Raw genomic sequence first — 13,744 nt, forward strand, 5'->3', positions numbered from 1 at the left:
AGATTGCTGGGCCCTACCTCTAGAATTTCCGATTCAGAAGTCTAGGGTGGAAGAGCATAAGAGTTTGCATTTTTATCAAGTTTATGCTGCTGCTGCTGCTCTAGGAGCACACCTTAAGAGAGCCACTGATAGAGAGTACGCTGATGTGTACAATAAAGAAAATAGAGAAGGGCAGTGAATACAAAATATAGGGTAGGGGGGTTACAACATGAGGCCTGGAAGTCTCAATGATGTGACACTTGAGCCAATATCTGAAGGAGGTAAGGAAAAGAGTATTCCGGAAAAAAGGAACAGCCCATGCAAAGATCCCGAGGCAGCAGCATGCAAGGTAAGGAGGCCAGTTTGACTGAAGAGGAAGATGTTAAGAGCTGAGATCAATGACATAATGAGGGGCCAGATCTTATAAGGCCTCATGAGGCACCTTAAGGATCTTGATTTTCACTCTGAAATGGGAAGGGGTTGGACGGTTTTGAGGAAAGGCATAATACAAGTCAACTTAGTTTAACAGCAGTACTCTGAATGCCGTGTAGAGAACAGACCACAAAGGCAGAAGAAGAGGCCCTTTTAGGAGACTGCCATAATAATCCAAACAAGAACTGATGGGTCTGTGGACCAGGATGACAGCAGGGGGCTGATGAAATATAGTCAACCATAGGATTTACTAACATATTGGACAGGGTGTAGAGTCCAAGAGAAAGACAAGGATCGAGGAACATCAAGATTTCTGGCCTACTCAATAGAAGAATGGGAAAGAATTAAAAGAATTGGGAAAGACTGTGAGAAGCGCAGTTCTGCACACAGGGGTCACAGAGTTCTCTATTGAAGGTATCCATTTGTTAGAGTTGAAAGGGAATTTGAGAACCTAAGCACATCATTTTACAGCTGATACAAACTATGGCCAGCAAAGGGTAAGGACAGTAAGTTAACGACCACGGGGGGCCTAGATTGGCTACTGTGTCCTCAAGGGTACTACATACAATCAAGTGTTAAATCATATTCCATAGAACATAAACACAGGTTAACGTTATTTAAATTTCCTAAAAAATCTATGATCAACATACGATACATGCAATAATTTATAAGATGTTATTGACCAAAACCTATTCCTATTTATAATACATATTTAAGATTTATCCCCATTACAACCTATTCAACTAGTCCTAAAGTGGCTAACTTAAGTTACCCAGATATATGCATTCCCTTCACACTTAACATATTTTTTAAATTTATATAGTTAACTGTTTAATGTCTGTGTCTCCTAAACTATAAACTCCATGACAGTAGACACAATGTCTCCATTGCTTACCACTGTGTCAGCTCAGAGGACTGTGCCTAGAAAATAGCAAATGCTCAATAAATACCTGTCAACTAACCACTGAGGATACACTGAAACCAAACACCTAACGTTTACCTTTTCCCCCACAGAAGGAGCAGGCTATACAAATGGAGGTTCTGGGAAAAAGAAAAATAAACAAAAAAATAAGCAAAGGACTGAAATGCTCGGCTTTCAAGTCTAAAAACTCTTATTTTAGCCAGACCTCTGTAGCTTTTGGTAATAGGTGAAATTTAATTTAATAATGATATTGCAGGCCCTTACACGAAGGAAAAAAGAGAGGGAAGGAGGGAGACTGGGTCCCATCTGCCTCATGACCCCCTAGACACTCTTCTGTGAAGCTCAACCGTGTCCCCGCTGTAGCTAAACGTGCACAGCTGAGCAAAAATTCCAGCAGGGGAGTAGAGCAAAGTGGTTCTCCTCCATCGGAGGTTCACCCAGTAACATTTCCTTATGTTGTTGCTCAAACAACTGCTAGCAGCTGTTAAAGCATGAGAAGCTGCTTACAATCTCCTCAAGTATTTCTCACTGATGGTGTACAGCTGGAACGAAAACCTCAGTTTCCAGAACTGACTACATTCTTGGTTCATTCTAGAGTTTTTAACAAATGTTACCATTTGTCGAGACACCAAAAATCAGGGAGCCACATTAACTTACTGTCCTTATTCACTTATGCCAAAAAAAAAAAAAATTCATGTATGAGAATTTTGTCATAATTCATCAAACCGTAATTCACATAGTTATAAACTGTTCCTGAAACGCAAAACAAATATTTTGGCTCACTATAGAACACTTAAACACCCCCCAACGGATTTTAATTTTCATGTGTATTCTGTTTTCTGAGTATAACCAGTGCCTCTTCATTCACGTTCTCTGCTTCACTCTTAACTTTATCATTTCATTGCTTGCTGGCTAGGGCAGTGCTTGTCCAATATCAGAAGTGATATCGCTCATTAAAAACTATTTTCAGCCTTTAAAATATGCAGTAGTATACATACCTAAATATTTAAAATATTTCTGCCTCCCTCCCTGGTAAGCTGATATATTCTTACTCATTTGAACTCTCAGCTATGCCTCACATCTGCTCCCTCTGTCACCGACAGGCACATGTACTTGCATAACCTGCCGCTGAGACAGAGTGTCTCGCGTGCCTCGAGGCAGACTGCACTGACCCAAAGTTCAGGCACACCTGCCATGTGTCAGGTACTATCTGGGGATGTTGCGATGAACAACACAGAGTTTCTCCCTCTGGGAAGTATCCAGTCTGAAGGGAAGACAGTAAAGTAGAGGCCCAATTTCAGTGCTGTGTCATAGGCTAGCTAGAGGACGGAGAGAACCCTTTCAAACCACCAGGGTAAGGCGCTTAGCCCGGTGCAGGTGGGCATGGTGGAGGAAATGATCAGGAAAGGCTTCTCAAGGAAAGAATTCTTCATGAATGAGTCATGAAAAGAAGTCACTCAAGTAAGAAAGGGGAACCCTGAACAAGAAGCTATAAGCATTTCAAGTCATAGCAGAAAGCACTTGCAGACAAAACTAGAGGCAGGTCCCTCAACTGCCACTATTAGGAAGCTGGAGCTTTATTCCAACAACAATGCTTATAAACTTTATGCAAGAGGAAGATACGGTCAGATCTATACTGCAGATTCTTCACTCTGGTGATACTGAGGAAATTGATGGAACAAAGAGAAGAGAAGAGCAAAACAATATGGCAGGAGGTCAGATGGAGTGCCTAAGGCCTTGCCTCCCTAGCCACTGTGAGCTTACCATACCCTAAGTAATTAGAGGACACCATCCCAATTTCAATACAAAAGCAATGAGTTAGCAAATTCTAAAATAAAATGTGTTTTAACTCCTTTAATTCTGTAGTATATTTTCATTACACAAATGTGCAAAATGAGGCACAGAGAAGCTAAATAAATTGGTTACACAGCTAGAAGAAGCAATGCCAGGATTGAACCATGGCTGTCTGGTGTCAGAGCCCTTGCTCTGTGCCAAGGTGCTCATAAATGTGATGACATCATTTCCTGACTGGATGCCTCGGGGACTTTCGGAGCTTTCCCATACTAATCAGAAGCTGACTCCAGGGCTGCTCGGATGCCCATATTACCTTGCTCAAAGCAGCAACCTCTCATCCCTGTAACACAAAAAAAATAACTCTCCAACCCCCACCCTCTGCATCAAAGTGCACTTTATGAGGGCCAAATAGCACAGAAGGAAAATGAAAGAACCTAGCAGCTATGGGTGTAAAAACTCAACCACCTTGCACACCTTCTTCTGGCTCCTTATGGATAACGTCGAAGGGACAGAAGCAAGTTAAGTTTCGTTGCATGTTTTCCCGGCACTTTTAGTCATGGGGTTTTCAGTGTTCAAGATGCAGACTTACACTGAAGATGCATTCAAGGCTAATAAGGATATAATCTCCCTCCCAGTAAATAAGAGATGCTACCCAAAGTTCTACCAATGTACTTTGGACAGTGAAAAACCCAGGGCATAAGCTTGATTTGAATGGATGTGCATACTTGAGGCAGTTTGATGGTAACTTTCTAGAGTTCCAGGTTGCTTTTGCTCAGTAGCGATTTTTATTTCTGTTACGTAAAATCAGGGAAGGGAAATTCACATTCACACACATAAGCACTGTCTTTGTGTATTGGGCCTACTGTAACAAAATACCTTAGACTGGGTGACTTAAAAATAACAAAATCTTATTTACCACAGTTCTTCCGGCTGGGAAGTCCAAGACCATGGCACCAGCAGATTCACTATCTGGTAAGGACCCAACTTCTTGTTTATAGATGGTGCCTTCTCTTTGTGTCCTCACATGGTAGAAGGGCACGGCAGCTCTCTGGGGCCTCTTTATAAAGGCACTGGTCCCACTCATGAGGGTTTAACCCTCATGATCTTATCACCTCCCAAAGGTCCCACCTCCTAACACCATCACATTGGTGATCGGGATTCAACATATGCATCTGGAGGGCACACAAAATTCAAACCATAGCACACACACCTCAAAGGCAAAAGTAAGTGAAAATGAGCATGAGATCTAGCTTACATAATGTAGTAGTAAGTGTCTACAAAGCTCTTTATATATCAAATGTGCTGAAATCAACATTTTTATACAACATTAAGAGGAGCCACTTTTTTTTTTTTAATCTTAAATAGATTTGCAGAAACCACCCCAAAGTGATCCGTTTCATATGAATTTCTGTTTGCTCAAAATAGTGACTCTCATTAATTCTGGACAAACAGGCTTAGTCATTAGCCAAAGCCCTAAGCTCTTCCCGACAATATGACAGGGCATCAAACTGGAAAATAAAATGCTATGCCGTGGGAAGAACATGACTTTCAAGTAGCCACTCCCCCTTCTATCACACAGTGAGCGCGGCAAAACCTATTACATTGTCCAAGGCATCCAAGTTGATTATCAGGAAGTTACACACACCGGACCTCTAAGCATAGAAGGTACAGTAAGAAGGAAAGCATTTTCTCTTAAACCCTGAGTAAGCAGTCCTCAGGTTCTAGTTCACTATATCAAACCTGAAGTTTTCCAGTCTGAAAAGTGTGGTGTCACTACTGAGCTTAATTCTATACCAAATGACGCTTAGATGGTTGCTTCTCCTATCCACTGAAACCTTACCAGGGACACCCCTGTATTTCAACCTGAAGGAGCAAGGAGGAAGAAGGTGCTGAATATGTTCCCTGGTCCTAAGGGGAATCGACTTATGCAGAGACATGGAAGAGATGGTGACTGCTGTGGTATATTCCATCTCAAAGTGAGGTCATTTAAATCCAGATTTAAGGTCCTCCTCCTGGAAATCCCACAGATGTGAGTTGGCAGTTTCTAGAGTCAGACTGCCCAAACCCAAAGCGTGGACACGCCGCTTATTCTAGGTGTGGCCTGGACAACTGACTTCCCCACTGTAACTTAGTTTCTCCTAGTAAAATGGATGCAATAGTACCTTCCCCATGGAGTTGTGCTAAGGACTGAATGAGACTCATAGCATTCAGAACCTAACACCTGGCCTTACACACAGGAAGCACTCAAGACACATTAGTTCCTGATTTTATACCCATGTTCAATAGAAAGGTACATTCTTCCCAGAGAATTTGGGCTGTGTTAAACAGAGCCAGGCACATTACCCTATCCACCACACTTCTAGCTGCATAATAAAGTGAGGTTTTCTCATGGTCTAAATCAGGCCCTTTCATCTGTTTTCTGATAAAAAGTTCTGAAAAGGGAATTTACACATATGTAAAAGTGAGTGTTTCCCCTAAAAAAATAAAAATCATTATGTTTTCTATTAGGATAGCAAAAATGCCCTTTCTGAAAAACAGTGCACACAATAATACTCTCAAGGTGGGCAATGTATATCATACTCAAATAAATACAAACTTAACTTCTCCCCTTCTTAACTTTTATTTCAAACTACAGGTGCCCCACCTCCCCTCCCTCAAACCTTACTTTCCCCTCAGAGGCATAAAGATACAAAGGGAAAAGAGCAAAAACAGTCTGGGTAAAAGCAATGTATTATTTGTCCAAGTAACAACAAAAAGGAACTATCTCACTCCTGCCATTGCTGAGTCTCCACGTTCTACTCTTCCCCCCACCTCCTCTATCTCACCCACCGACAAGGATGCCAGCAAAAGATCCAGAGACTCCTGGTCCTCGTTTTTGTTCAGGCAGTGACCAAGTGCCTGACCAAGAAAGTCAATCCCCTATAAAATGAAGACAGCAGTAACATCTACCTTTCCAAGGACACATTAAAAATGCTTTAAGGCAATAACCTTATATTACAGTTAACACTTTAAAAATTCAAACTTTAAATACTGTGTTAGTTCGATGTTATGATCAGGTCAGAGAATATGGGTGAAATTAAATGGGAATTCCAGAAAGCAATAGTTCCAGAGAGGCCAAAGCTGTACATTTAGGTGCCTGTCAAGCAGCCCCCATACATCTGGAAAATGGCCATTCCAATTTCTGTTATTACACAAGCATGAAGTTGCATACTCAAAAAGATACCAAGGATGCCCCGGATGACTGGAACACAAAGTCCTCAGCACATGCCAGGCACAGAAAAGGCATAGCCCTCTCTACACTTCAATTCACTTAATTCCCACAACCACCCCGCGCAGGGGCTTCCTGCCTGAGCCCTTCTGAACTCAGCAGCCCCCCGCAGTGCAGGCACGTATTGGGTCACAACAGACACCTCGGCAGTGAGGAAAAACCCAAAGGCCTGTGACAGAGGGAAAAAGTCAGGAGATCTTACCTCGGGGATTCCTACTGGGAAAAAGAAAAGGACAGTGTGTTCCAGAAGGCTCAGGAAGAGGCTCAGATCATTAATCTGACAAGAATAATGGGAAGAGATGACTGGCAGAAGACCAAGTAACAGAATAAGGCAGGGGTTGACCAGCCTTCACATTTCAAAGGCAGTTCACTATCTTGACCCTTTTTGTGAGAAATCATCATTTCATCATAAAACAGAAAATTAGTTGCACTTCCTTATCAGCTTAGAGCAAGATTAATGGCAAGTTAGCTTCCAAATTCCATAATTAATAAGTATCACCTTTTGATAAGTCATAAACTCTCCTCAGAGCTGAAGCTCTGGCAGGACAATTCCAGGTTCACATGATCTCCAGTCAGTGCAAGGGAGTATCAGTGTGATCCTCTTAGTCATAGTAACAGAAGTAACAGTAGTAACAGTAGCAACAGTAGTAGCAACAGCAGCCATGGTAAAACAGTAGTTATTGATATTTGCTGCATGCCTATTATGTGTCGGCCACTGTTGAGATCACTGGACCTTGATTTCACCAAAGAAGATGAAGTAGTTTATATTTTTACCCCTCTTTACGGAAACTGAGTCTTAAGAAGGTTTGGTAACTTGCCCAAGGTGGCAGAGCTACTAAGTGGTGGCCTCAGAATTTTGACCAAGTCAGCTGACACAGAGCCTGCACTCTGAACAACTAGTTAGTTTGGAGAGTTTGAAATTTTGGGGACTGGATAGTTTGAAATTTTTGCCCACAGATGTTTTTCAGCTGTTACTTGTTTAACTGAAGTACTTTTTCAAACTGTCCCTAGCCTGTGGGATAAAGTCCACTCATGAGGACAAGATATGCACACACAAAGCACTAACTCAGATGGCTCAAGAACAAAATCCAGCGTCCACGATGAGGAGAGGCACCAGAGTTGGGGGGTTGTCGGGGGCGGAGCAGCAGATGAATCAAGAATTGCCAAAGATTGATAATTATTGAAACCAGGTGATGGGTACAAGTGGGCTCATCTTCCTCTTCTCTGCAATGACAGGGTCAGTCCAGTATAGGGAAGGACTGTCTGGCCAAAAAATGCCAAGAACACCCCCTAAAGAAACCATGAAAGCTAAAAGGATTGCTGAGACAGACTTTCAACAACATGGGTAAAGCAAGAGTTAATATGGACGTGGCTACATCTTATCTCAGGCCTTTAAGGCTACTCTAGGGCCAATAACAAAATAGAGGCTTTGAACACGGAAGGTGCTCACCTGATATTGCGTGTTCATGCAACATTCATTCATTGCATCCCCAGCCTACCAGCTTTGTCAGGAATAGCTATGTTGGGTCAGAGTTAAGAACAAAACATGGCCCAGATTTTTAATGTTCACAATTCTTTCAGATACCTCTTAAGAAATAAATTAGTTTTTAATTGATGTGTATGATGCTTTAAATTTTCAAACCTATCGAAAAACGTTTTTACAAGTGCATTTCTTGAAGTTATATGAGTATTACCATTATAAAATGTGAAAGGCAGAAAACATAGTAAAATTGAAAGTAAAATTGTTCTTTATCAAAAAGCTATGTACTAAAATGGTATTTTTCACAGGATGATCTAATGACTTATCAAAACAAAAGGAAAACATGTTATCCTTCAGACCCAAACATTCTGTAAATATCATTCTTAAAAGAGATTACATGCATTTATTCATTTCTCAGGAATGATTCGACATGCCTTGAAACTGTAACACTTCTGTAATCAAGTAAAAAAATTTTCTATTTATCAGTTTTACCTGCTATTTGTACTGAACCATCCTCACCCAGAAGAATATTACCAGCTTTCAAATCCCTATTAGAAAAAAAAAATAGAAAATAAATTGTAGGGTACAGACTTTATAGTGTATTGATTCACTCAGGAAGATTTTAAAACATATCATACAATGTAGCTCTTTAACATAATAATTTCATAAACATTAAGATTATATCACATATTTTAAAGGTTAAATAATAATTTCATAAACATTAAGATTATATCACAGATTTTAAAGCTTAAAAGGATAGGCTGGGCATGGTGGTTCACACCTGTAATCCCAGCACTTTGGGAGGCCAAGGCGGGTGGAGCACCTAAGATCAGGAGTTTGAGACCAGCCTGGCCAACATGGTGGAACCCCCATCTCTACTAAAAATACAAAAATTAGTTGGGCGCAGTGGCAAGTGGCTGTAATCCCAGCTACTTGGGATACTCAGGCAGGAGAATCACTTGAACCTGGGCCAAGACCACGCCACTGCACTCCAGCCTAGGCAACAAGAGTGAAACTCGGTCTCCAAAAAAAAAAAAAGGTGTAAGGATTCAACTGTCATTTTATAGTTTACTCCTGGGGGAGAGTTAGCATTTTAGAAAGAAATATTTTCTATGAAATAATTATCCAAATTTAATTAAATCATCAGTAAGTAGACTCTCTATTTTATGCTTCAGAGTTAGAGACTGCCCAAAAACTCACACTACTGTCATTCTATCAAGTATTAAAGCCCAGTCTATGTAAAGCTCCTCCACTTCCACTTCAATTTGGGGTGCAATTCCAAGTTAATTCTCTTTCTGAAAAATGAACTTCTCTCCTCTGGTGAGAGACTGATTATAAATACTAATTGTTATATAGTATATTTCTTCACCATATAAAACCTGTGTAATCTTAGTACTTTGAAAAACGACAATTTGCAATTTATAAGTTTGATTTCTAAAGTAATTTTTTTTCTAATTATTGAAAAATATAGGCCAGCTACAGTGGCTCACGCCTGTAATCCCAGCACTTTGGGAGGCCGAGGCGGGCAGATCACCTGAGGTCAAGAGTGGGAGTCCAGCCTGGCCAACATAGTGAAACCCCATCTCTACTAAAAATATGAAAATTAGCCAGGCATGGTGGCAGGTGCCTGTAATCCCAGCCACTCAGGAGGCTGAGTCAGGAGAATCACTTGAACTCGGGAGGCAGAGGTTGCAATGAGCTGAGATCATGACACTGCACTCCAGCCTGGGCAACAGAGCAAGACTCTGTCTCAAAAAAAAAAAAAAAAAAAAGAAAAATATAGTAGAAATAATTAAATATAAATTTCAGGGTAGGAGAATTACATTATTAGTATTATGGGTAGATGGCTATTTACTTGCAATAATTCCTAAGAGCCCAAGTAGCACTAACTCACTTGAAACATCAAGTACTCCTATTCTATGTGATTTGACTATATAAAGAATTAACATTTTATGTCACAAAAGATGTGTGCCTCCTCCTTCCCTCTCACCACCACATCAAAAATAATTCACATATTACAATGTTTGGATAGTCTTGCTTGTATTAGAAAGATAGAGGTGCTATCTAGTTCAATTAGTATAATTCAACAGTAGTTACCAAGACTGATTTTTTAAAATGAGTCCATGTAGTCCTTTTTATATTCCACTCTTATTTCAGTGAAAGCCACTGAAGCAATCCTCAAGGATACCAATATAATTCATCAAAATGTATTCACTTGTTTCTTTCTTAAGTATTTTTTTCCCATCTATTTAGCCTAAGTTAATGTCAATACCTGCCTGCAACATGTGTTTCCTTAACATTCTTTATAAACTAGGGCTGAAGATATGAACAGCTCATTTAAACATTTCTGCAGGGGTCATACCTGTGAATCTGACCATTTCTGTGTAGATAGTCTAAGCCTTCCAAAACTTCTTTAAGAATTGTTGCTATTATTGCCTCTTCCAGAACTCCGTTCTTGTGTTCTCCTCGGTTGACAATGTATTTTATGATATCCAACATTGAACCTAAGTAGACAAACAGAAGAATTATCACCTTCATCACCTTTTCAGAACAAGACTCCATTATGTATAAAATGTGATGGAAACATCAAAATATGGGCTTTGTTTATTTAATGCAAATATTCACAAGGCAAACAAACAATTGAATGACAGCCCCATGACCAAAAACACTAAATCCAAGTTTGCAAGAGCACTTTCAGTGTGAATTTAATGAGAAGGATTCTGGGTCAGGAACCAGAAGGCTGTTCATGGCCATTCCATGGTTGGTTCCTTTTCCCTAGAAATACTGGTTACAGCATTTCTCACAAAAATTCCTAAGAGCAACCCTCCAAAGAGGGTGCAAAAAGTCTGAACTGACAAAGAAAGGAGTATGAGGCCAGGAGAAAAGGCAGAAGCGAACTGCTGAGAGAAAAAACCCCACTCTCTGAGGACCTAAATCATAGTTGGGAGGGGGAAAGAAGGATGTTGTTTCTAGACCTCTGTTTATAACCAGAAGGTTCCTTCCTGTGACACTGCATGATCTTTATTTTCTCTCCTTCTTTTTCTTTTTTCATTTGAGACAGAGTCTGCCTCTGTCATGTAAGCTGGAGAGCAGTGGAGCAATCACAGCTCACTGCAGCCTCAACTTCCCAGGCTCAAGCGATCCTCCCACCTCAGCCTCCCAAGCAGCTGGGACTACAAGTACACGCCACCACGTCCGGCTAATTTTTCTATTTTTTGCAGAGATGGGGTTTCACCATGTTGCCCATGATGGTCTTGAACTTCTAGGCTTGAGAGATCTGCCCACCTCAGCCTCCCAAAGTGCTGGGCTTATAGGCATAAGCCACTGCACCCGGCTGATCTTTATTTCATTTACCTTATATATTTGAGGCACTAACACTTACAGTAAACAAACAAATACCTAGTACTTTGTTACCATATACAGATTAGTATCCTTGGCACTGTGAATTCATGTTTCAACACATATTAATTAGTATTCCAAACCCCTGGGTCAGTTTAAAAGCCAAAATTACCTGGGGGTTTGACATTTCTGAAGAATTAACAAATGGCTTACCTCAGGACCTGAATTTGGCTCTAGGCTCTTTATAATTAACTAAGAGGACTGAGCTTCCCCATCAGATATAGCTGCCTGCCCCTCATTAAGAGATTCAATGTAATGAAATAGAAGAAAACAAATGCATATTTTTCCCTAGAGGGGGGGAAAAACACTGTTTATTTGTTGACTCTTAGATTTTTGTGTCATTTAAAAAATGGTAATTGTAAATACATTTTCTTTTTATTGTATAAGGATATACCACACCAGGCATGCACGCATTTCTGCCCTGCTGAAAGAAAAATGAGTAAGAGTCCACGTCTGCCCACATCCCTACCTGTAGAAACCTGTTTAAAACCTGTTCTTACCTAAAGCTCAGAGAGGTTAAATTGGACTCTTAAAAAGACAAATAAATTTTCTGTCAGATCCTCCTTAGAGAACAGAAGATTCTCAGCTTCATAAAAGCAAAAGGTAAAATCTTCAGCTTGAGCAGAGCACTTGGGACTATTCAGCATCTCAAGTCACCAGAATTTCTCATTTCGTCAGAGTTGGTAGAACCCCACAAAAAGAGAATGGCTTAAGATCATCTTGTTGGCAAAGCACAAGTCCCTCTGCTGAATGAAGGGGCAGTCCTAGCACTCAACACTGCAGTCCAGCTCTGGCAGGCTTCCTTTTTCTTTTCCTTTTTTTTTTCTTTTTAATTAAAAACTGAAGTAGGCACTCAAGGAAACAATGACTAATAAGATTGAGGAAGACTGAAAACAGAACAGAACTAAGCTCTCCAGGGCTCCCCACCGAGACCTACACAAGCAGACCCAAGCCAATTACAATGCCTTCGTCACCTCATTTCTGGGCCTCTGCTTGATCCAAGAGAGTTTCTTTTTAAAAAAAGGAAAACATTAAGACACCTCCTTTGACATCTGCAGATTAAAATGGGCTCTGTCATATAAATTCTGCTATGCTAGTTTTGGGTTGTCCAGGCACAGCAAAATGTTCTCCTCTGATCCTAAACCATACTTCATGTCTCAGAAAGATACACAGGGAATGAAGCCCTCAAAAGAGAACATACCAGAGATGTGGGTATGCTGGGTGTTCCCAAGGAAATCACTTGGGCTTTCTAAGCTTCAGTGTCCATGTGTGCAAAACAAAAGTGTAAATACTTGCAGCACCGCATACTAATTTTTAAGTCAACCGATTTTAGAGTCACAAATTCCAGCACCAACATTTACTATGTGTGTGACCTTGGGCAAGTTGCTAAACTCCCTTGAGATTTGGTGTAATTTCTGAAAAACAGGGATGGTGACACAGGCCATTCAGGGATATTGTCAAGATTAAATGTGGTAAGGTCAGTAAATTGCCTTGGACAGGATCTAGCCACAGAGTAAGTGTTCAAAAAAGGGAATGGTTATCATTATCGTTCCCTCTCTGATAGTGATGTTAGAAGATTAAAAGAAATAAAATACAGGATGTGAAAGCACCTTATAAATTAAATTGTCAATGGCTTGCATCACTGCAGGGATCTGAAGCTAGAGAAAGGAAGTGACTTTCCCTTCCCAAATGCAACAATAGGATGAGAATAGTGCCACTTCTGATCAACACTGCAAGTGAGTATGTAGCACACATTTCTCCCCATGTTAACTGAAACCACATTTAGTGAACACCTACTGGGCGCCAAGTTCAATGAATTCAAAGTGCATTAGACAATCTTCACGAAGTTCACAATCTAAATATGCACTGTCCAATACTGGAGCCGTACAAGGTGATTTAAATGTAAGTTAATTAAAATGGAATACTCAGTCCCGCAGTCACACCAGCCACATGTCAAGTATTTAAGAGTCACATAGGATTAGTAAAAAGTAGATAGCAGCACCTCAGAACATTTCCATCATCACAGAACATTCTAATAAACGGCACTGAGATAATTCAGCAAACTGGTTAAGGACCTGAATAATGTTAAAAAGAAAGGACTCAAGGAGAAAGGACTGGCTAACTTTTTTTAAAAAAAATAAGTGGTGACTGTGGAGAGGATGTGACCTTTTAGGCCTGAGAACATGGAAAAGAAAGGAGAGATGCAAGGCTGAGAAAGAGGACAGGTCAGGGACAAAGGCATGAGAGCACATAATACATTCCAGGGGCTGCCTCTCAACCTAGAAGGTCGAGCATTTCATAACTGGAGAAGACGACACACATATTCTCGGAAGTCAAGTGAAATTATGAAAAGCTTTGAGGTCAATGCGAAGCAATCTGGATGTTATCCTCTAGACAATGAGAAACCAAACAAACTTTCAAACACAGGAGAGAAAGGATTCAATCTAAAGTCTTCTCCAATATGCTGGTT

General features: G+C 40.5%; 1 protein-coding gene across 1 annotated transcript in view; it reads right to left on the reverse strand.

Moving 5' to 3' along the window:
• The window catches only part of STK39 (serine/threonine kinase 39), a 293,026-nt gene that overhangs the window by 198,363 nt on the left and 80,919 nt on the right, over positions 1-13,744 (reverse strand). Inside the window, exons 4-5 of the mRNA XM_001102299.5 lie at positions 10,238-10,379; positions 8,368-8,423 (exon numbers count right to left, since the gene is read on the reverse strand). Of these exons, the coding sequence (XP_001102299.3) occupies positions 8,368-8,423; positions 10,238-10,379 (198 nt within the window). The remainder of the gene's footprint in view (positions 1-8,367; positions 8,424-10,237; positions 10,380-13,744) is intronic.

This window comes from Macaca mulatta, chromosome 12 (genome assembly GCF_049350105.2).
Source record: "Macaca mulatta isolate MMU2019108-1 chromosome 12, T2T-MMU8v2.0, whole genome shotgun sequence".
NCBI classification, from domain to species: Eukaryota; Metazoa; Chordata; class Mammalia; order Primates; family Cercopithecidae; genus Macaca; species Macaca mulatta.